At 49.3% G+C, this 22,018-nt stretch overlaps 2 protein-coding genes across 9 annotated transcripts; both read right to left on the bottom strand.

Moving 5' to 3' along the window:
• Nucleotides 1-1,300: 1,300 nt before the first annotated feature.
• LOC146759436 (uncharacterized) lies at nt 1,301-10,331 on the bottom strand. Of its 8 annotated transcripts, none has more exons than XM_085510672.1 (8): nt 6,656-7,807; nt 5,736-6,000; nt 4,644-4,806; nt 3,910-4,015; nt 3,627-3,723; nt 3,049-3,121; nt 2,156-2,373; nt 1,301-1,585 (listed from the first exon to the last, which is right to left on the bottom strand). In XM_085510672.1, exon 1 carries the CDS (start codon nt 7,717-7,719, stop codon nt 6,766-6,768), a length of 954 nt encoding a protein of 317 aa, XP_085366798.1. In that variant the 5' UTR covers nt 7,720-7,807; the 3' UTR covers nt 1,301-1,585; nt 2,156-2,373; nt 3,049-3,121; nt 3,627-3,723; nt 3,910-4,015; nt 4,644-4,806; nt 5,736-6,000; nt 6,656-6,765. The 8 variants fall into 8 exon arrangements, 7 of the variants coding, with proteins under 7 accessions (XP_085366798.1, XP_085366796.1, XP_085366792.1 ...); XM_085510670.1 differs by having other exon boundaries at nt 4,686-4,806; XR_014932424.1 differs by lacking the exons at nt 5,736-6,000; nt 6,656-7,807 and adding an exon at nt 10,287-10,331 and having other exon boundaries at nt 4,686-4,806.
• A 2,663-nt stretch (nt 10,332-12,994) lies between these two features.
• LOC146759435 (uncharacterized) lies at nt 12,995-15,010 on the bottom strand. Its single transcript, XM_085510665.1, has 3 exons — nt 14,955-15,010; nt 14,500-14,647; nt 12,995-14,210 (listed from the first exon to the last, which is right to left on the bottom strand). The coding sequence occupies exons 1-3, from the start codon at nt 14,977-14,979 to the stop codon at nt 13,988-13,990; spliced, it is 396 nt and encodes a 131-aa protein (XP_085366791.1). The 5' UTR covers nt 14,980-15,010; the 3' UTR covers nt 12,995-13,987.
• Between the last annotated feature and the right edge of the window lie 7,008 nt (nt 15,011-22,018).

Below are 22,018 nucleotides of genomic sequence, written 5' to 3'. Positions count from 1 at the left end.
CATTCTTGGGAATGGGAAAGAAAGTGAGTGTGGGACTTGGGCCACATCACTGTAGCCTATGGAGAGCCCCTGGGGTGTGTAGCTGCCCTGCAGCACCGCACTGCCGCTCCACTGCACCAACAACACCTACAGCAGCTGTGCACATAAAGATGGCAGACTACAGGGAGTGCCATGCAGGTGCTGCAGGGCTTCATCCCCTAAGCCCACAGTATCAGCAGTGCCCAGCTGGCTTTGCTGCACAGCCTTATCACCTGAGACTCTGAAGACTTGGGGGAAAAGCTCAGCAGCTGCGCAGCTGCCGAGGTTCCATGTCATGCCCCGGCCTGCACACAGCCCGGCTCTCCCTGCTCTGCTCTCCCAGTGTTTCCCGCAGCCCCTGTGCTGTGACCAACACGAGCGGGGCTCGGGCCCAACACCCGCTCACATCCCCAGCAGGCAGAAATAGCACACGACAGAAACCCAGCCTACCTGCAACCCCCAGCAGCAGTTCAATCCTTCATTTCTACACTTGTGCTTCGTAACACCAAACCAATAACGACAGGACGAGCATCTCTTTGAGTCATTTTATAAAAGTATTTGACTTACAGAGATATTGTTACAGTTTCCTGAGTATTGGAAATTACAATACAAGGAAATTTCCACAATTAACTTCATACAGTATTTTACCATCCAGTGCTGCTGATCCCTGTTCATGTCCTTGTTCAATAGAGCAATACACAAACAGTGATGCTGGAAGAAAATGAAGACACCACAAGAATCAGGGGCTGGAGATACCAACAGAACCAAGAGCTGAATTCACAGACAGAGCACAGCATGTCAGAATGATGCAAACAAGACAATTTTAACAGGCTTTTTTTTTTTTTTCTTTTTCTGGAATAGAAACACATTAAAATATCAGCTCCCGCTGCTTGATCAGATGAAGACATGACGCATTTACTGTGCAGCTTCATATAGGAACACCTGAGCTACCTGGAGCAATAAGGCTTTGTTAATTCGTCCATCAGCAGCTCAGCAGCTCATTCAATTTTTCATGTCATTTTCATAAGGCAAACAACGAAACAGAAGTTACTTTCATGTTTGAGAATTGGGATTAGTTGGCAGCTACATACGAGTATGTATTTGTTATGCAGTATGAATTCACACAGACCAGGTTGCTCAAGCAGTGCTGGGAGCAGTAAAGTCATTCATCTCAGCTGGAAGTCCAATATTACTTGGGGTAGCAGATGCTGTGGGGTTATCCATAGCATCCACGGGATGTTTCCTCCACATCCCCATAAAGAACAGCAAAGTGCACCAATGGTTCATAGGAACAACGTTTTATTTCTATAGAACATGCTGTAGAAAAACTAACAGACTTGTTGGCTTACAAAGCAAAACGTGTAAGTAAACATTATTTCAGACTTCAAGAACGTCGCCAATTGAACACACTGGCAGGTTTACTTTCCTGTTTGGCCAAATGCAGCATTTCACAGACTGCTTTTCCCAGCTGACTCTTTGTTTGCGGTACATTAAAGTAAGTTCTGGTGCTTGGGATATCCAGCCCACTTTCCCCATCCAATACAGCAGGAAAGACACAAACACGCCACTTAAATTAAAGAAAGAAAACATGGAGTAAGTGGAATCCGAGACTGCAAAAATATATACAAGCATCTGCCTTTTTCCTGAACTAAACATTTCAACCATAAAAATATTCAACAGCTGTACCCTATAGAACTAGGGCTAAGGCTATTTCAATTAGAACTGCTTTGTGTTTTAAAAATACAGGGCTGAAAGCCTTTTGGGTGATATTTATACATCCACGGCATGTCTAGGTTCCCTACGTGAATCATAAATCATTATGCAGAACACAAACTAGTTGTCTTAGCTTAATCTTGCATTATCCTGTTTAATTTCACCTCTCCTGTAAATATGTTAGATAACTAGATTTCACTGTCAGAATTAACATAAACAGAATATTCATAAGGCTTTTTTCTTCTCCTTCTGAGCTGTATACGGTAAAATACCCATCCAGTGCGTTGGAATAGGCAGATCTTCCTCCTAGTAAAACTGTGAAGCAAGGATAGCTTTCACCGCCAGCGAGAAGGTTTCTGAAAGTGCTCGGTAGAAATCCAGAGTTTACATGGATAAAACCTCAGGATAACATCTATTTACTTACACGCAACTATTGTTAAATAATCCAAGTCAAGTCTACTTTACTATGAAGTGTGCAACAAGCAGAAGAAGCGAAGAAGAACATCACGCTGAGTTCACATTCTTCAAGGTGCAAATCCCAGCTATTCCTGCCCAAAACCTTCTGTTTCTTCAGTTGCAAATAACAGCTTTTCCTTCAGCTGCTCATAATTCTTATAGGCTGGAAGGTCCAAGCGATTGAAACTGAAAACAAAGAGAAACCTTAAGTATTGAACAACAGTTTAAACCACCAAATATCCATTAGGAACACAGGCATATGAACTGTCCTGTTCAGAAGGAAAACTGCATTTGTACCCTCTAAAACACCTGTATCTTGACATGCACTTGTCTATGAAAGTGAGAGTTAAAGCACAACAAGCACCTGAGCAGCGATAACTTTTCATAACTGGCAATGTATTTAGTAACAAGTCTCACCTAATCTCTCTTCTGTATCTGAAACCTATAATCTGAGCATCTTCACAAAGCACCAGCGTAACTGAGAAACTGAGCAGAAGCTACATTTTCTCCAGCCAAGAGGGAGCATGAGCGTGGCTATTTATTTTCATTGCCAAGATCGAGCGTGGTGATAATGAAAGATCAATCCCAAACTCTTTAAAAAAAGGACAACCTTAAGTACTAAAAGTAGCTTTATGTTTTTAGTGGTGTGCAGATCCATGGTGTTTACAATGGAATCAGCTCCACAACAAAACTGCTTTTCAGAAGTTCAACTATTACTCAGCAGAGCTTACTGCCATAGCCCAGTGCTTTGCTTTCACACAGTCTCAGACACTTCCATATCACACCCACTTCCTAAAATCTCAAAGTAGATTTCCATCCATAAGAACAGAACCACAGCAGAGTTTGATCCTTCGTACTTACCTGGTGTGACTTCCAGGTAACCAGTTTTCCTTTCCAACTTTCTCAATGCAAAATTTTTGGGGTCTGTTGCTCCCTGTACAAAAATCAAACAATGAATTCTTAGGTCTAACTGCCCGTGTATACCAGTAGGTAATACATGACAACAGCGCGTGAAAACAAGACTATAACTACTTGCAGAGCACAAAGACATTTGTCTCTCACTACATCCCTCTGAAGAAATCCACGTAGTGAAATGCATAAATAAGAAGCGGTTTTCAAAGAAACTCAACCACTGAATCACATCGTTGGTTTGGTACTGGAAGGAATCTCTGGAGTTTACGTAGTCCTGCCACTCTGATCAACCAAGGATACCCAGAGCAGGCTGCCCTGCCAGGACCACGTCCAAACCATGGATCAAGTCACTGATGCAAGGCGTGTTCACATTCCATCCATCCCTTTTTCTATCACAGCTCTACCAATATGCAAGACTCAGATTCCATATAAATTCATTAAAAAATACCCTTAAACACACAGCTTGGTCCTTATTAAGAAAAAAGGAAATAACATGAGCATAAAATGCATTAAAGAGGGCTCGTTACCCATGAGGTCAGCAAATCCTCCTACTGGTAATCTGCACGTTCCAGTAACAAACTGTAGAAATCTCATTCTCTTCTCATTATCTATTTATTTCCCAAACTGAAAAATAATAATTAACATTGATGTCAAGTTTAATATTGAAATGTTCACTTCCCCATCCCCCATGGGGCAGCTGGATTAGCAGTTATCATTTACATTTACATGCTACTTATCTGTTGAGTAATTCTGACTATTGCTCATTAAGCTGTTGCTGTGTTCTTGTGTGGAAAAAAGAAGTCTACAAACCTGCCAGAACCACAATATCTGTCTGCAGGTTCTGCTATCATGCCGGAAGATGGTATTGCCTCTGCCAGTCATTCAGATCAATTTCTTGAATTCCACACAGGAGCACCTTTAGGGAAGAAAAATTTCATAAACATGGAAACTACAAGCTACTACTTTGCTTCTACAGCAAGACTATTGTACTGAAATACTACTGTACTTCAAAGCACCCACAATCACAGAACGCTTGGTTTTAATATTAAACTCTTAAACTTCCACAGCAAATAATAACATCCGTGGCAACAAAGAAGATACACCAGTCATGAAAACGAATGCATTTAGACATATAAACCATACTTTCTCATTGCCGAACCGTACCATTCTGTGCTAGAAATACGATGTTCTGCTGCAGAGTATAATTTGGAGAGACCAAAAGCAGCTATAACCTGCTCCACTCTGTAATTTGACCATCCGCTGATATTTGGTTCTTATCTCCCTTGCTTTCCAGTCACTCACTCTTTAGACACATGCAAATCACATTGTCAAGGATTACAAAAACACTGTCAGCCAAAAAATTTATGCTGGCAGAATCTTAACGTTAGAAATGTGTCTAAGTTGGTTGCAAAGAAGAAAGTGAAGAACAACACAGTAACCAAATACTAACTGATACATAAGGCTTCTCTCACACATCCTGAAAGCAAAACCACCAACCTTAATGAACTCTGCTCTTCAGACTCTGACTGAAATTCAAGTATTACGTGTAGCAGCCTGGATCTGGCAATAGTCAAAGAATCTTTTACCTCCAGCTCCTTAGCATCAAAGGACCGCAGATACTGCTGGGGCAGAATTTCATTGAAGCCTTCAAAAGAAGCTTGTGTCTGTTCCTCAGCGCCTCAGGAAAGTCTCCATTCTGCTACCAGCCTGGAAAAGACACAGAAGGATCATTTAAAACGGGCTACGCTAACCCAAGTTCATCTTTGTTAGTTTGTTTTGAAATGAACCGTAAGCTGTGTTAAGAAAAATGCTGGAAAGTTCTGGGGATAGAGCAGTGTGTAACTGTATTCTAATTGTGTTCCCAACCTTCACCCTGCACAAACAATTTTAAGTTAAAACCCTATGTTTCCAACCACTCAACTATGGAAAGCATTTTAGGCTCCAACAGGAGGCAGCATCTACTCACTGTTGATATTAATGAGAGCACAGGAGTCCCTTGCTGTTCAGAGGAAGAAAAAAATGCAGAGCTGTATTCATCTAATATGTTCCATATTTGTTTCTGTTAATCACGAAACTTTGACTGTGGTAGAAACTCCACTCTCCATTAAGAAAAGGGAAAAAAACAGGCAGGAGACCCAAAGAACCTCAACTCAGGGAGAAGCAGATATTATGCTGAATTCAAGCCTAACCTGTCAGGAGAACTGGAATCGAAAGCAGAGATGAAACTCTGGGGAACGCAACACAGGACACAGAGTGTGACAAAAGAACATTTCTTAAGCTGCAATCTGAGCCCTCCCCGGCTTCCTCAAAACCAGAAGAGAACGATCTTCTGCAGGTACTCCCTCCTCTCTATCCCAGTGAGTATTTGGCACAACTGCCAATGCCAATACGTTCCTTCTGCAAATGTCGCCGTTTCTGTGAAACCTTTCCAGATGACTCGTGACTAAAGCAATTTCTACTCCCTCATTCCTCAAACCCTTCCCACACAAAAGCCTTCATAGATCAGATGTTAAGAAAGAGAGAATTCTACGGCCACAGCAATAAAGCGCGCAGAAAGCCCATCTGTTGCAGACAGAGGAGTGAGCCGTGCTTAACCAACACTGCTTCAGCGCACGCTTACAGTAAGGCACACCTACCTTGCGCTGGCCACGCACGAAGCTCGTGACGCAGCTCCAGACTGCTCTCCTGAGGCCCAGCTTCATTTCACGGCCACTCACACTCTGCTGCTGGACATTCTGCAATGGAAAAGCCACCGGATGCAAATCCCATCCCTCGCAGATGGCATCAGACCTCCGCTCTCATGGCAGTCACCACCGCCCTGCCCTGGGCAGCGCTTCCACTGCCCTTGCTCCTGCCACAAGACACCAACGTCTGCTTCTAACGCGGCTCCACCATGGGATCCTGTATGCAATAGAAAAACACATGGAGGCTGCCAGCCACTGCAACACCCGCACTGTGAAACCCCTGGCACTGCTGAGTCCCAAGAGCAGATGAGAAAAGTGTTTGCCTGCCATGGACGGGCTGCGGCGGGATTGAATCCTGCCTTTGAATCGGGACACCCCCAGGGAGAGCCTCCTGGGGACCCAAAGACTTAAATGGAGGCAAGGTAACACTTTGCTATAGAAAGGGAAAGGGAAACTTCACAGAAACCAAGACAAAGGGTAACTGCAGATAGTTTACATTTAAAAGTGCAGGGATAGGGGGAATTACAGACACTTAGTCAAAATAAAACCAGAGAAGAGGGCACTAAAGATAAGAAGAAATTGTCCGGAGACCTCTGACAAGAAGAAGGATTAGATACCCCCGCCAAGATGATGCTGACATGGGAGATCGATAACAGCAGATAACACCAAGAAGAAAACAGAAGAAGAATTTCACCCCAAAACAACGGCAAGGGTCGCAGGGAATGGGGTCAGAGGGAATGTAATGAATATGTAATCAAACTGAGGAGGAGACTATTGATTATGTATTAGCTTAACCTATATCTATAACACACTTTTCTCCTTACGCTGTGCAGGTTTGGAGGAGCTATCCCCCAACGCTGGAATAAACATACCTGCTTTATAACCCATCTCTGCATTATAGAGTTTGATTCCGCAAGTCATCTTCCTGCCGCACAGCCCAGCACGGCCGGAGCCGCACCACACGATCCAGGCCGGGGCCGGCTCAGGCTCTGCCTCCAGGCTTTTGGGGCCGGCCGGGTGACTCCGCAGCACAGCGAGACCGTGGAGCCGCCCGGGAGCCGCCTCTGGGTGCCGGCAGCGCCGCGAGCTCCTCCCCCGACAGCCCCTCCGTGCCCCCGCACCGAGGCCCGACCCCGTTCGCAGCACAGAGCCCGCTCCTCCCGGCCCCGCTCATGGCCGCCATGCCGCCATGGCCCGGAAGTGCTCTCCGCCGCCTGCAGGAAGCACTTCCTGTCACTGGCACTGTCACGTGGCTCAGGCCGGGCTGGGGCCTGGTGGGGGGGGGCGGCTGCCGGAAAAGGACCCAAAATTCACGTCTCGTTCCGTGTCTTTCCTCTCGCTTTCCCTCCTTTACATTCCCATTCCCTTCCTTCCTTCCTCGCCCTCGTCCCCTTCCCTTCACCACCTCCCTGTGTCCATTCCAGTGCCTGGCCACCCGTTCTGACCAGTAATACCTCGTAGTGTCCAGCCTGAATCTCCCCTGTCGCAGCTTGAAGCCATTCCCTCTGGTCCTATCATTAATGACACGAGAGAAGAGGCCGAGCCCCAGCTCACTACAGCCTCCCTTCAGGAAGTTAGAGAGAGCAATGAGGTCTCCCCTGAGCCTCCTCTTCTCCAGGCTGAACATTCCCAGCTCCCTCAGCCGCTCCTCATACGGCCTGTGCTCCAGACCCCTCACCAGCTTTGTTGCCCTCCTCTGAACACGTTCCAGGGCCTCCATGTCTTCCTTGCAGTGAGGGGCCCAAAACTGAACACAGCACTCGAGCTGCGGCCTCATCAGTGCTGACAACAGGGGGACAATCACCTCTCTGCTCCTGCTGGCAACACTGTTTCTGATGCAGGCCAGGATGCAGTTGGCCTTCTTATTATACAGCAAAGGAATCTCCTGAAAAGGAAACCAGAATATCTGGCAACATGAAACAAAGTTCGGATTCATAAAAGACTGGCAGCAAGGCCTGAATCTCTTGTGTAATCTGCTCTTGATTTATCACATTAGCACTAGGTGGAATGCAGAAGCTTCCTGAGATGTGATAATCAAAACCTAGTCCAATGCCTTATAAAAAGCCTTTAAGAGATTACTCCTCCTTGTCTGTTTAAAATAAACTTAGGTAATACAAAAGGTTGGAAAATTTTTGGACAACTCCCCAGGGCCAGGCTTTGGAAGGCCGTATTGACGAGAGTCAATCAAGCTCCGGCTGCAGGCGTATATGTGTGTGCCAGTTCTTTAACACAGTAGGAATCACAACTTGCTGCATGATCAACATTCTACATGTGCTACTCCTGAACCCCAATTACTTCCAGCGGTGTTAAATTACCCCTGATCTCAAAGCAGAACAAAACAACAAAATGCCACACCAATACTGAATACATAAAAACAAACAACTCCTTGGGCCTCAAGGGGAGGCTGATGCACAGGCCACGGCTGCCAGCGTGCAGCTGGGCTTCCCAGGGCAAACAGCAACACACGGTGCATCAGAAGCTGAAGGAGCCCTCAGGGAAGAGAGGCCAACTCAAGGGGCTGAGCATGGGACACTCTTCTTGCTTGCGGGCTGCTTCCCCTCCTCTGGTTTCTTTCTGTCGGACCTCAGAGAGTAAGGAGATGCTCACAGCCTGTCACCAGCACTTACGGGTTGGCTGAAAGGCCACAGGTTGGGAAGACAGACAAGGAAACGTAGGAAAACGTTCACCGTGTCAAGGGAGAGACGTGAAGCCGACCGCTTCATCACCCTGCGATTGCCAGCCCGAGCGAGGGACGTTCTGACCAGCTACTGAAAGAGGCAGCACCAGGTTTAGAAAGTTCGCTTCAAGTTTATTGCGTACAAAAGGACTCGGCTTCTATTTATTACCCCACCCACACCCCAAAATGAAACCCCAGTGCCCAGGATTTCCGCTTAGCAATCAGTCACTCAGCCTCCAGTCAGACCCAAGGAGAAGCCAGACCCCAAGGCTACGTCACCTCCTCCCTCTCCAGTCCCAGCCAGCCCTATTTCAGCCTAACCCTACACCAGGCCTGGACCTCAAGAGACACACCCTGAAGGAACACAGCATCTCCAGCTCTTGCCATACACCAAGTCCTGCCTATGTGAAGCCCTCTTTGCTTCTAACGCAGCACAAGCCCTTCCTGTCCAGTTCACTTCCATCATCTCCACCGTCCATGACAGGGAAAGCACGGCTCTGCCGGTAAACTGGACTGTTCAGTAAGCTGCCTTTGGTGCCACCTCCGAGGAAGAGCTGCAGGTGGTTCTGCTGTCCTTTGTAGCTTCTTGCTCAGGCCATCATCCTTGCTTTCTGCTTTCCTTCTCAGCTTTCTTCCTCAGCTGAGCAGCACTTGCCTTGCCTCGGCTTTCTTCATTCTTTCCCAAGTCTCAGACCACAAACTCTCCGAGTCCTACAAGAATCAATTCAGAAACGCTCAGGAAACCTTCTCAGCTAACAACTGGTTGGCGGCTCACTTTGGGAGCTCAAGTCACCCTCCTGGGCACACTGGGCTGCCAGAACTGGGAACCGCCTTCCTGACAGTCGGGCACACAAGAATCTCCACCCCTGTCTCGTTCCCCAAATCCCACACAAACCAGAGCCTAAAGCCCTTTCCTGCAAGGTGGTCCCTGCCCGGGCAGGTGGACCCTCTGCCTGGCAGCTCATAGGGCGCAGCAGCAGCCGCAGGATAAGACGAGCTGGCACCTCCAGGCTGCTGGCAACAGCTACAGATGGTTCCCTCCCAGCTGGTTGCCCGTGCCTTTCTCCTATCCCATGAGAGCACCACTTACTGCCTTTGGGGACTTGGAAACTGGCAGCATGATGGCCAGCACAGAGAAGCTGCAAAACGGCTCCGTAGAAGAGTCCGTGGCGCAGCATGTTCTTCATTAGCATGGGCTCAGGGATCTCAGGTGGCCAGAAATGCAGTTCAGCAGCCATAGCACAGACAGCCTGCTGCTCTACTGCTCTCACGGAGGCTGCCTGCTGTGAGGGGGGAAAAAGAGGCATCATTACTCTCAGGCACTGTGATGGAGTTACTTCCTGCTAGAAACATTTCCAGGCTGACTTAGAGAAGTGCGCTGAAGCTTGGTCACCTTGGGCTACCGACCCAAGAACAAAGAGGGACATCAAACTTGCATTTCAGTTGCCCTTTAGCGCCCGCCTCAGAGAAGAGCCCTCAGCCTTCAGTATTGCTGCACTTACAGGTGAGGGGAAGAGAAGCAAGAGAGGACGGGTGGGTGTCAAAGAAGGGAAAATTTACCAGGCAAGAATAAACCTATCCCTGAGCTCCATCACACACATGTGAATACTGCCTTACTAATAAGAACAATAACATCATTCACACAGCTAAATTTACTCACATTCACGTACCTGGTTGTGGACATGTTCGAGGCCTCGCTGCTGCTGTGCTGTTCAACGCCGGCCACAGCAATAAAGCGCGCAGAAAGCCCATCTGTTGCAGACAGAGGAATGAGCTGTGCTTAACCAACACTGCTTCAGCGCACGCTTACAGTAAGGCACACCTACCTTGCGCTGGCCATGCAGGAAGTTCATGACGCAGCTCCAGACTGCTCTCCTGAGACCCAGCTTCATTTCACGGCCACTCACACTCTGCTGCTGAACATTCTGCAATGGAAAAGCCACCGGATGCAAATCCCATCCCTCACAGATGGCATCAGACCTCTGCTCTCATGGCAGTCGCATTCACAGCTCCGGGGGAGAAAGCAGACATGTGCTTACCGAGTGAGCGCTGTTTGCTGCCAGCTGCTGGTAGGAACCCACACCCAACCCTACAGTACCAACAGTAACTTATGCCTAACTCTACTATGGGAACAACAATCTACTCCTAACACTACAGCAAGAACAGGAACCTACTCCGAACAGGAAAACAACAACTCCTAACACTAAACCTACTCCTAAGCCTACTCCTAACAGTAAAACATGAACAAAAACCTATTCCTAACTCGAAAACATGAACAACAACCTACACCTAACTCTAAAACTAAACTTAACTAGAAAAACAACAAGAAAAGTGGGTAAAGATGGGACTGGGGGCCCACAGGACGTGGCTGCAGAAGAAGCCCGAAGGAGGAGCAGATGTTACAAAAAATGCCACCCAGCTAATGCCGGGGGCAGGGGCCGAGCAGCGGGTAAGGAGCTCAGCGCCTGGACCAGCCACGGTGGAGCTGCAATGGTGCCAACGCGGGGCCTGGCACGGTGGTGTGGTGCCAGGCCAGCTATGCCGCGGGCGGATCCACCTCCATGGGCTCCTCTGGAGGTGGATCCACCTCCATGGGCTCCTCTGGAGGAGGATCCACCTCCATGGGCTCCACATGGTTGCTCGTCAGCAGGCTGGTGCAGGCGCGATGGAACTGGGCTCTCTTACCCCTCCTCTGCCTGGTGGTCATGGCGGGCCCCCTCCTCCTTCTCAGTCCTAGGGCCCCCAGCTCCATCCTCCCGCATGAAACAGGGGAAACTTCCACCCTCGTCCTCTTTGCAGCTGACATGGCTGTTAACTGCCACAACTGTCAGAGGCGACTGCGTTGCGCACGGCAGCGGTGACCAAGGTGACGTGGTGAGGGTTCTAAAATGGCGGCCGCACTGCTGGCACTGGTGTTCCACATAGGATGAGGAGGGGGCTGGTAATAGCAGGACAAGGGGAAACTGATTTAAGTTGAAAGAGGGAAGATTTAGGTTGGATATTAGGGGGAAAGGTTGTTTACTAGGAGAGTGGTTAGGCCCTGGAACAGGCTGCCCAGGGAGGTTGTGGGTGCCCCGTCCTTGGAGGTGTTCAGGGCCAGGTTGGACAGGGCCCTGGGCAACCTGATCTAGTAAAGGTGTATGTTTGGTGGCCCTGCCAGGCAGGGGGGTTGGTTCTTCATGATCCATGAGGTCCCTTCCAACCCGGGTCATTCTGTGATTCTGTGATACTGGTGTGTGGCTGTTTGTCCCAGCGCACTGACCTTTTGTCTTCAGGTTCACCAACAAGACTGTAACTGATTTATGGAGGAGGCAAGTGATGGGTGCTACTGTGTGACAATCAACATCACTTTGTGGACATTTGAAAGCACCTTCCTCCAGAGCTGTTCACCTCCAGAAGAGGGTGCTCAGAAGTGCTTACTGGCAGAAGATCTGGCTCCAGCTTGGTATGGGAAAACTGGAGAATGATACCATCGTGTGCTGTGGAGAACAGGAAGCAGGTGGGCATCCCTGCTCCCTCTTGTCTGCTGGCAAGGCCCAGAAGATGAGATCCCAGAGCCAGAAGCTGCCATTCCAAGGAGAGCTGACTCAACCATTTTGGATTTGAGCTGTCACACCAAGGAGAGCTGACTGAACCACGTTGGACTTATTTGTAAGTTTATACTATCATTGAAAACTGTTGCCGTGGTCACAGTCATCGTTAGCGGAACAACAACTCCTGATGACCCACCACTACTGAAGATCAATGACTGAACTGCAAAACACGCCAGATCCATGGTGGTGACTCTCTCTCCCTCTTGCTTCCTATGAAGACTCCTTGATTCTATTTCCTATCTTTTCTATTGCCCGCCTTCCCTTCCTAATCACCCTAAATCGGAATAGCGTCCATCCTCCAACATTTGAACCATGCCCAGGCATACATGTATGGACCTCCTCTCCTTCCTATAAATTGGAGCAGGACAGAGACCCACAAGGATTGTCAGCTCCCAGGTAATACAAGTATTGCACACAGCACAGATAACTTCATCTGTTGGCCCCGCTGTCTCTGCATACCACCAAGCGAGGACCTGCAGTGCCCAGGCGACACGATGTGCCTGGCAGTGCAAAGCCAGCCCATGTGTGTGCAGATGGCAAGGAGCATGTGGCACTGTGCACCGACAGCCCTTGCCTGCCCAGGACTGCGTGTGGAGGGCGTTCCCCACTGCAGCCCTGCCCAGCAGTCAGTAGGGGTGTGCGCCCATGATGGCAGTAATGAACAAACTGCTGCTTCACAAAGATCTTGGCCTGATTAGAAATCTTTGAGTAGTGCTGTTACAGCAGACAGAATGTGATAAGCGCAAGTAGTCTCCTGCACTTCACATCCTTGCTACTTTGTTCTGGGTGTTGTCACTGAGCAGCGTCTAACACAAGTTCTGCCCTGGTCAGCTGGCTGCCTTAGCTTGAGCCCTGATGGCAATGCCATGACGTGATGTTAGTATAGCTGTTTTCTCCTCGTCAGAATACTCTGTCTTTTGAAGGAAGCAGCTTCTTGGTTATTTTGTTTTGTTGTTGAATTTTATTGAATTAATTTACAATATCTATATTCCGTATAGTTATAGATGTTTTGAATATGATCATGTGTGGTGCTGAGATTTTTTGTAGAAAAGCTATACTCAGTTCAGAAGGTGGAATAAGGATGTTAAAGAAAGAACCCCCTGTTGTGTTGACCAGTGATGATGCTCCCACCCCCTGACCAATGGTGGAGAGGAGCATGAAGAGAGAGGTGGTGCTGGGGGGATCTTGGGGCTGCTGGGCCTGTCATACTTCTCCCAGGCAGAGGTTTTACAGGTGTTGCATGATGCCCCCAAGCTGACACCGTGGGGGGGGGGGCACTCCCACATCCTGAAGGATGGTGGAGAGGAGCGGGAGGGCAGAGTTGGTGCTGTGGGGGGCTGGGAGCTGTGGGGCCTGGTATGCTTTCCCCTGGCTGTAGTTTTCTGGGTGTCGGATGATGCCCTCAAACTGACACCCTGCGGGGGCTGCTCCAACCTCCTGAAGGATGGTGGAGGGAAGTGGGAGGTTGGTGACAGTTCCTGGGGGGTGCAGGGGACTGCTGGGCCAGTTGGCTTCCCCCAGGCAATGGTCGTCCGTCTGTTGGATGATGTCCCCAGGTCTATACTCTGCTGTGGTCTCTTCCATCCCCTAATGGATGGTGGAGGGGAGGGTGAGGGCAGAGATGGTTCTGGGGGCTGACGGGCCTCTCAAGCTTCCCCCAGGCGGTGGCTGCCCCCAGGTGATGCTCTGAGGGAGTCACTGCCAACCCCTGAAGGATGGTGGTGGGGGACAGGAGGGTGGTGTTGATGCCTGGGGGCAGCTGGGCCTGCCACTCATCTGCCAGGGTGCTGCTGTTTGGGTGCCAGCCGATGACTGCAAGCTTCCAAACCAGGTGGGTCCCTCCTGTCCCCTGAAAGAGGTGTTGATGCCCAGGGTGGATAGGGGCTGCTGGGCCTGATGTACTTTCTGGGGGCCACGGAGCCTGGGCTGGTGGCCTACAGGGGCCGCAGTGGGGGCAGTTGAGCCCGACAGCCGTCAGGCCTGGCAGGGGCCGCTCTGGTGGTGCTCTGCGGCTGCTGGGCTGGTCGTTGTTGGTGCCCTGTCTTTCTGTCCACCGCCTTGAGGCAAGGAAGCTGTTCGTTGAGGTGAGCAAGCCATCTTTCCAAGTACCACTTCCTGCAGGCAGTATTCTCGTCTGCAGCAGCTGCAGCAAGGCGCCTGCAGAGAAAGAAACATGCTGAGGGCACAGGAGAACCCCCTGCTCTCCTTCCTCACAGTGCATGGTAGAGCCACCCTCAGCTCCCGGCCTGTCTCAGGCCCAGCAGTAAGAACATGCAGCAGGAATGGCTCAGCCAGTTAAAACATCTGACAGCATCAATCTCAGACAGTGTTAGGCAACAACTAACTGGCTTCTCTATGCTGCTTTACCTAGAAATGCCTCCTGGCTCACAGGAGCCCTATAGTAAAGAGGGGGGCAGGATGGGGTTGGAGGTGAACAAGAACTCACTGGTTTATCTGCCTCCGTTGCTTGATAAGACGATAGCATGAAAACATTGCCATCGGCGTGGTAACGAAGATAACCGCACCGAATCCCAGGCAGTACTTCTTGATAAAATTATCTACTGCGGCATTTGCATGTTCCTCACCATCCGCACCTGGAAAAACAATGTGGATCTGTTTCACCAGCTGCTGCTTTGAGTGACATGGACAAGAACAACCACAGGAAGGATCCCGCTCCGGGCTGCTGTTGTGCCTGGTGGCTCAGGGGAAGCACAGCAAGCTCTGGAATGCGGGGTCTGTGCACAGGAGGTACTATGGAGGGTCCTGTTTCCTCTTCTTATCTGCTGAATGTGGTTCTGGTGGCCTAGTTCCCAAAAGGACAAAGTTCCTAAGTCCCTGGGAACTGGCTGCAGTGGGAGGGGAGCAACCTCTAACCACAAAGCCACTATGAGCGGCCCTTACCTGGAGTGACAGTTGTTGTCTGCATGGCCTCTTTTACTCTCAGGGGGACAGTCAGTGTCCGAACTCTGCCGTTTTGAAATGCATTCCAGCGCATAGGTGCTCTACCTGTCTCTTTAGAAAGGAGGTAAGAGAGTGGGACTGTAAGTAACTGCTTCTCATCAGGAAGATGGTACAGTTTCTCCACATGTATTTCTAGAAATTCAGCTTCACAAGTCTTTCAGGGAACAGACGGAAATACACCTACCATGTGCTTTGTCTTTCTTGATTTTCATTAGCAGAGAGGGCAGTGTCTGCAAATATTTTCCTCTTTCCAGGGCCTCTTTCTGTTTCTCAGGACCTAAACAGAAAGCATTAAGATAACTTTCAGACAAACAAGGTATTAAACTGAATGGTCTTTTCAGTGCAGCCAGTAACGACAACAGCCACCCCTGGGATGCCTGTGGGGTTCCAGCACAACTAAGGATTTAGCACGGCCTTCCCTGGAGGCACTTCTGCAACCAAAGAATGAGAACTTTTCACCACACACTGCAACTTACATAAACGCATAACAGCATCACTGAATGGGACCAGGGCATTGTGCGAGGGCAGGACACACACACACAGGTGTGCATTCTCACTCACACCTGCAGACATGCCTGGCTGATATTAGGACTGTGAGCTGCCATCTCTCAAAGGAACTAAAATCTCATGACGTACCCATTCGAATCGCTGGGGCTTCTGTCCTGGAGCTCAGCTGGGAAACTGGATGCCATTCAACTCCACTAGGAGCTGTCAACAAACACAGACAGAGCAGCTCCTGTCAGACACCTGTTTAGACTGGAATGACAGCACTGCTCCACAGCACTCTCCTCTCCCTGCCACACAGAAGCATCTGGCAAATAGTTGTTGGGTGCCTGCAGTGGTACCGTGACAGTCCAAAAAGGAACCGTGTGCAGAACTGCCTGGAGAAGGGAAGGGGACGGAAAAGAAAGGGCAAGATCTAAAGGCTCTTTTCTGTGGGATTGCCCTGAGGCTCACAGGCTGGATTGTGCTGAGGCTTTGGCAAGGCATTGCTTATAGGCACAGCCGTAATCAAGCATCGATGAGAAACATCTCCTGGTGTTGATGCCTGGGGGCAGCCAGGCCTGCCACTCATGTGCCAGGGTGCTGCTGTTTGGGTGCCATGGTATGCTGTAATTCCTCTCTTCCTTAGGGACCTGCAGTGACTGGAAGGGGCTCAGGTGATGACATGGCACCCAGACCTGGGTCAAAAGTTGCAAAGCTGCAGAGAGGCCAGGTGGGCAGTTGGCTGGCACTCAGCAGCTTTCCAGATACTCTCTCCAGGCCATGTAAAACAATCTTCAGAGAAGGCATAGAAGAACATTTGGCCCCTCAAGGTTTTCTTAGTGGGGAGATCTCTGATGTACGGAGACAAAGTCTACGGGATGCTGGGAGCATGCAGCACCCAAGAAACAGTGACTACCCAAGCTTCTCATGGGGAAGAAATCACCAGGCAGTGAAAAGATGAACCCCCCCCTGAACTTCCACAGCCAAATATGAGCAAAGATCATGAGATGAAGACTGGTGACTTACCTCTGGCATCCACCCCAGGCTCAGGGACACGACTTTGCTTTGGAAAAGCATCAAAGGGGCCTGCAGGCACAAGAGTGATCAGACACAGGTGAGGAGAGCTTCCACTGCGCACTGGGGTCTGCTTTGTTTTTTTTTTCCTGCAGTGACATGTGAGGACTGGCTGCAGGTCAGGGAATGACATGGCCCAAACAGCAAAGGAATAGGAGCAAAGACTGGCAAGGGCCGCCTTCCCACTGAAATGTGACAATTCTCCAAGTAAAGAAATACTCATGACTGATCTGTGTATGACCTTCAGAGCACAAAGAGACTTGAAAGACCTTTGGAGGTCCTTATGTACCCAAATAAGCTATTACAGCACTAATTTTTCTACCTCCGAAGAAACAGACACTCACAACTTACCTCGGAGTTTCCTCTGAGGCACAAAAGCAGTCTCCATCCAGTCGTCTGGAGCAGTACCAATGTCATCATCTAGAATAAAGAACAGAAGAGGGATGTTCCCATTGCATGTTGTGATCTTCCTCTCCCTTAGTGACAAGGAAGGGGCCAGGTAACGGGATGGGAGACTCAGGCCGTGATTGCCAAAGCTATAGAGGTGCCACGGTGACCTGGAGCCTGGCACTCAGCAGCTTTACAAATGCTCCCTCCTGGCAACGTGCAGCACCCCTCTTGGACCACGTGGAAGAGCATACAAAGAAAAGGTGCCTGAACTCATCTGGGCTACAGCTGGGGGTCTCTGTTGGGAACCGGGATTTTTCTATGGGGAGCATCAGGCAGCTGGAACAGAAATGCTCATGCTTTTCCCAGCACACATCTTACGAGGTCTCCCCTAGGACACCCCCAGGATGAAGAGCATGCTCCAGCCAGCCAGCGGCAGAGCCGTGGGAGCACAGGGCTTCCTCATGCCCTTGCCCAGCTCCTGTGGTGCTGCCTGTCTCCCCTCTCCAACACACCCCCCATCGAAGGCAGCCCTAGGGCAACACGGCACAGAGCCACTGGAACCAGAACCTGGGCTTCTCACCCTCAGTTCTGCTCATTTTTTACCCAACTCTGCCCACCCACCTGCTTCTGCTGCTCGCCACGGAGCAGCACAAGTCTCCTGACAACACATGGCTATCAGTACGAGGAGGAAGGCAAGGCAGGTGGGGGCCGAGGCCCCCAGAACTCGTGCCATGCTGCTACCACCACCGCTACAGCCACAACGAGTGCTGCTACTGGGGCACAGAACTCCTAGGGCACGCAGCTGGGCATCGTGACCTCATTGTGACAAGGCAGCTATGCGGCAGGGCATAGTGACCTCACATCCCCAGGCTGCTGGCTGGGCCTCCCCACGGGCTGCTCCTCCTGTGCAGCAGGGCTGCATAGAGTGGGTGCTTGTGGCACCCCTTAGTGGGTGAGTGCCAGTCTGCTGGGGAAGAATTACTGGGAGCGTGTCCCGCTGGGCAGATCTGTTCCACCGCAAGGACCAGGCTCCCCCTGGGCTTTCTATGGACGCTGTCCCTGTGGCTGAGGCTTCCCAGTCATGTAGAGCAGCAGGAGACCATGGCAGATATTTTCACATTTACATTGTGGAAATATAGAATTGTGGAATGGTTTGGGTGGGAAGGGACATTAAAGACCCAGAGACGCTGTCAAAAGATAAAGAAAATCGATTCAGTGTTGTTTTTACTGCTTCATGCAAATCAAAAGATTGTGTTTTGTCTTTTAATGCCCAAAAAAGCTATTTCTTCAGTGACATTATATTTGTTGTCACAGACTCTAACAAAAATGCAAACTGAGCTTTATCTGTAGCATCAATATTTTAGTATTTCATATCTTGAATTTGACAGTTCCCTCCCAGCCAGTTGCCTGTGCCTTTCTCTCAGCCCATGAGAGCACCACTTACTGCCTCTGGGGACTTGGAAACTGGCAGCATGATGACCAGCACACACACAAACTGCAAAACGGCTCCATAGAAGAGTCCGTGGCGCAGCATGTTCTCCATTAGCGTGGGCTCAGGGATCTCAGGTGGCCAGAAATGCAGTTCAGCAGCCATAGCGAAGACAGCTGCTGCTCCACTGCTCTCACAGAGGCTGTCTGCTGTAAGGGGGGAAAAAGAGGCATCGTTACTCTCAGGCACTGCGATGGGGTTAATATTAAACTCTCAAACTTTCACAGCAAATAATAACATCCGCTCACAAAGAAAATGTGGAGAGGCCACAAAAGAGAAAAACCAGTCATTAAAATCTTTGTATTTAGACATTCAAACTAAATGGAGCCCTTGCTCCTGCCACAAGACACCAACGTCTGCTTCTAACGCGGCTCCACCATGGGATCCTGTATGCAATAGAAAAACACATGGAGGCTGCCAGCCACTGCAACACGTGCGCTGTGAAACCCCTGGCACTGCTGAGTCCCAAGAGCAGATGAGAGAAGCGTTTGCCTGCCATGGACGGGCTGTGGTGGGATTGAATCCTGCCTTCGAATTGGGACACCCCCAGGGAGAGCCTCCTGGGGACCCAAAGACTTACGGCAGCGCCAACACAGCAAGCAGAAACACGACGTGCTCCTGACTGCCCGCACTGTTCAAAGCTCCCTCCCTCTCCCTCTCCCTCCCTCCGCCCTATGAAGGCAGCCCTTCAAAGCAACCAACACTTGAAAAAAAACTTAAACTCAGTTAACCTGGACAGTGTTACCCAGGGTTGTGAGAACAGCTTAATGATATCTGAGAACCGGTCAACTCGTGAGCCTGAGACCTGGGATCCTCCATCCTAGGGTGGAACTTTACTGGAGCATGTGGATGCCACAGCAACAAAAGGGCTGTGTATAATAGACTGAGAGTTTGCTGAGTTTCTTGGTTTACAGAAAGCACAAATAACTCAGAAATTACAGCTGGACTTTGAACCTTAAGGACTGCCAAGAAAGAAGCCATCTGCTAAACCCCTGAGCTGCAAACTGTCAAGGAACTCCATACGTTCCCAGGAATGACAGGAGGGTGCTGACCATGGATACACAGCTACGGACTGATGGTAAACCTCAAACAGCTTGAAGTGAGTAAGGGATGGCCAGGGTGCCTGAGGGCAGTGGCTGCACTAGTGCTCAATATTCAAGAAGCCCATAAATCTACACTGGGCCAAAGGATACCAGTTTTAATATCTCATACAGTGTTTACCGTATTGGTGACAAAAAGGGGGACATTGGTTCATTGGTTCTCACCCCAAAGATTCCTGAAATACCAGGCCATCCTGGTAGAGTAGGGTGATGTAGAAATAATTGTGACTAATATTGTCAACCCAGTATCTTTCCTTAGTGGAACTCCCGGAGAACCAGGATTACACGACTGCTTTGAAACAACTGAAGCTGCACATTCCAGCCGGTCAGTCGAACTTGAAGGACGAACCCTTAGAAGATGCAGAAGACACCTGGTTTACCAGCAGCCGCAGTTTTATGAGACAAGGAGACTGTAAGGCAGGACATGCAGTAACTGCTACTGAGCAGGTGACCGAAGCACAACCACCAGCTGTGGGGACTTCCCCTCAGAAGGCTGAAATAACTGCCTTGACAAGAGCTTTAATCATATGGACAGATGCTAAATATGTGCCACACGCTCATAGTACCATCTGAAAAGAGCAAGGATTGCTCACACACAAGGAAAACAGCCTGATGTAAATCTATCAATGGTTATTATATGTTGTAAAGGACATCAGAAATGTAACACTGTACAGGAAACAGAAAATAAGCTGATAGATCAGGTGGCAGAACAGGCAGTTGAAGAGGGCTTCAATTCCAGACGGTAAACTTAAAATCTCTGAAGCCAAGTCAAAACCTGTAAAATATTCTAAAGAGAACAGGAGTCCTATTAATGATTTAGAAAGGAAGAGAGCAAGCTGACAGATGGGTGCATGCCCAAATGGACACATTGTTATGCCCTTTAGTATCTTATGGAAACTGGTTATAAGGGAAGATAAGAGAATATATTGGGCAAACCAACACTACAAAGTACAGTCCCAGTGCCAGGAACAGGGCACAAGTGGGCCTCACGGGAAGGGCCTTCCAGGGCAACAGTGGCAAACTGATTTCACAGAACTCCCAAGAAAAGGGGGGGTATCGCTGTATGAAAATTTCTGTAACCTTAGAAACAATTGAGGATGCTGCTGCAGGTGCCTGATGGACAATCCAAGAGGAGGTATCCTGTTTATCCAAAGTTGCATGGCAACATGGAGTAGGCAGGGATAACACTGACTGGGGAATAGTTTTCTCTGAACCATGGGATAAACTTACTAGTTGCCAAATTTAGGATGACTAAAACAGTTTTTCTTAGTCTGCATCACCTTGCTACTCTTGGTGTGTTTTACTTGTGTTGTTATAAGGTGCCTTTTGTGTCTGTGCCAGGATACCAGAAGGGAATATGGGGTTTGGAAGAGACATGAGCTGAGACAAAAGGTAGAGAGTGGAGCCTATTTTGAGACCCATTAAGAATCTAGCAGGTAAAAGCCTGCTAGATTAATGAAAAGGGGGGAATTGAAGAGTGAGCAAAGCCCCAGAATGGAGGCAAGGTAACACTCTGCTATAGAAAGGGAAAGGGGAACTTCACAGAAACCAAGACAAAGGGTAACTGTAGATAGTTTACATTTAAAAGTGCAGGGAAAGGGGGAATTACAGACACTTAGTCAAAATAAAACCAGAGAAGAGGACACTAAAGATAAGAAGAAACTGTCTGGAGACCTCTGACAAGAAGCAGGATTAGATACCCCCAGGCAAGATGATGCTGACATGGGAGATCGATAACAGCAGATAACACCAAGAAGAAAACAGAAGAAGAATTTCACCCCAAAACAACGGCAAGGGTCGCAGGGAATGGGGTCAGAGGGAATGAGGGAATGGGGTCATAGGGAATGTAATGAATATGTAATCAAACTGAGGAGGAGACTATTGATTATGTATTAGCTTAACCTACATGTATAACACACTTTTCTCCTTACGCTGTGCAGGTTTGGAGGAGCTATCCCCCTTGCACCCGGCGCTGCGCAACGCTGGAATAAACATACCTGCTTTATAACCCATCTCTGGATTACAGAGTTTGATTCCTCAAGTCAGGGCCTGTATGCAGTCTATGGGTCCCATATGGGGTCGTAGGGGCTATATGGTGTTGTGGAACCTGTATGGGGTCTATGGGGCCTGTATGGGGTTTTAAAACCCATATGGGGTTATGGAGCCCATATGGGATTGTGGGGACTGTATGGGTTCTATGGGGCCTGTATGGGGTCTATGGTGCCCATAAGGGGTTGTGGAGCCAGTATGGGGTCCTTGAGGCCCATATATGGTTGTGGGGCCTGTATGGGGTTGTGGGGCCTGTATGGGGTTGTGGGGCCTGTATGGGGTCTATGGGTCCCATATGGGGTTGTAAAGCCTATATGGTGTTGTGGAGCCTGTATGGTGTTTGAAGCCCTTATGGGGTTATGGGGCCCATATGGGGTTGTGGGGACTCTATGGGTTCTATGGGGCCCATATGGGGT

This window comes from Coturnix japonica, chromosome 10, assembly GCF_054131305.1.
Source record: "Coturnix japonica strain WE chromosome 10, WE-NBRP24, whole genome shotgun sequence".
NCBI classification, from domain to species: Eukaryota; Metazoa; Chordata; class Aves; order Galliformes; family Phasianidae; genus Coturnix; species Coturnix japonica.
Note: the sequence above shows the minus strand (reverse complement) of the source record. Positions and strands in the feature narration are given on the sequence as shown.

Coding starts and splice junctions, on each gene's coding strand:
- LOC146759436 (XM_085510672.1), bottom strand. CDS start 7,719: ATGAATCCGAACTTTGTTTCATGTTGCCAGATATTCTGGTTTCCTTTT.
- LOC146759435 (XM_085510665.1), bottom strand. CDS start 14,979: ATGCAGACAACAACTGTCACTCCAG. Junction 14,648..14,954: donor GACAACAACTGTCACTCCAG/GTAAGGGCCGCT, acceptor TTGTTTTTCCAG/GTGCGGATGGTGAGGAACAT. Junction 14,211..14,499: donor CAACGGAGGCAGATAAACCA/GTGAGTTCTTGT, acceptor CTTTCTCTGCAG/GCGCCTTGCTGCAGCTGCTG.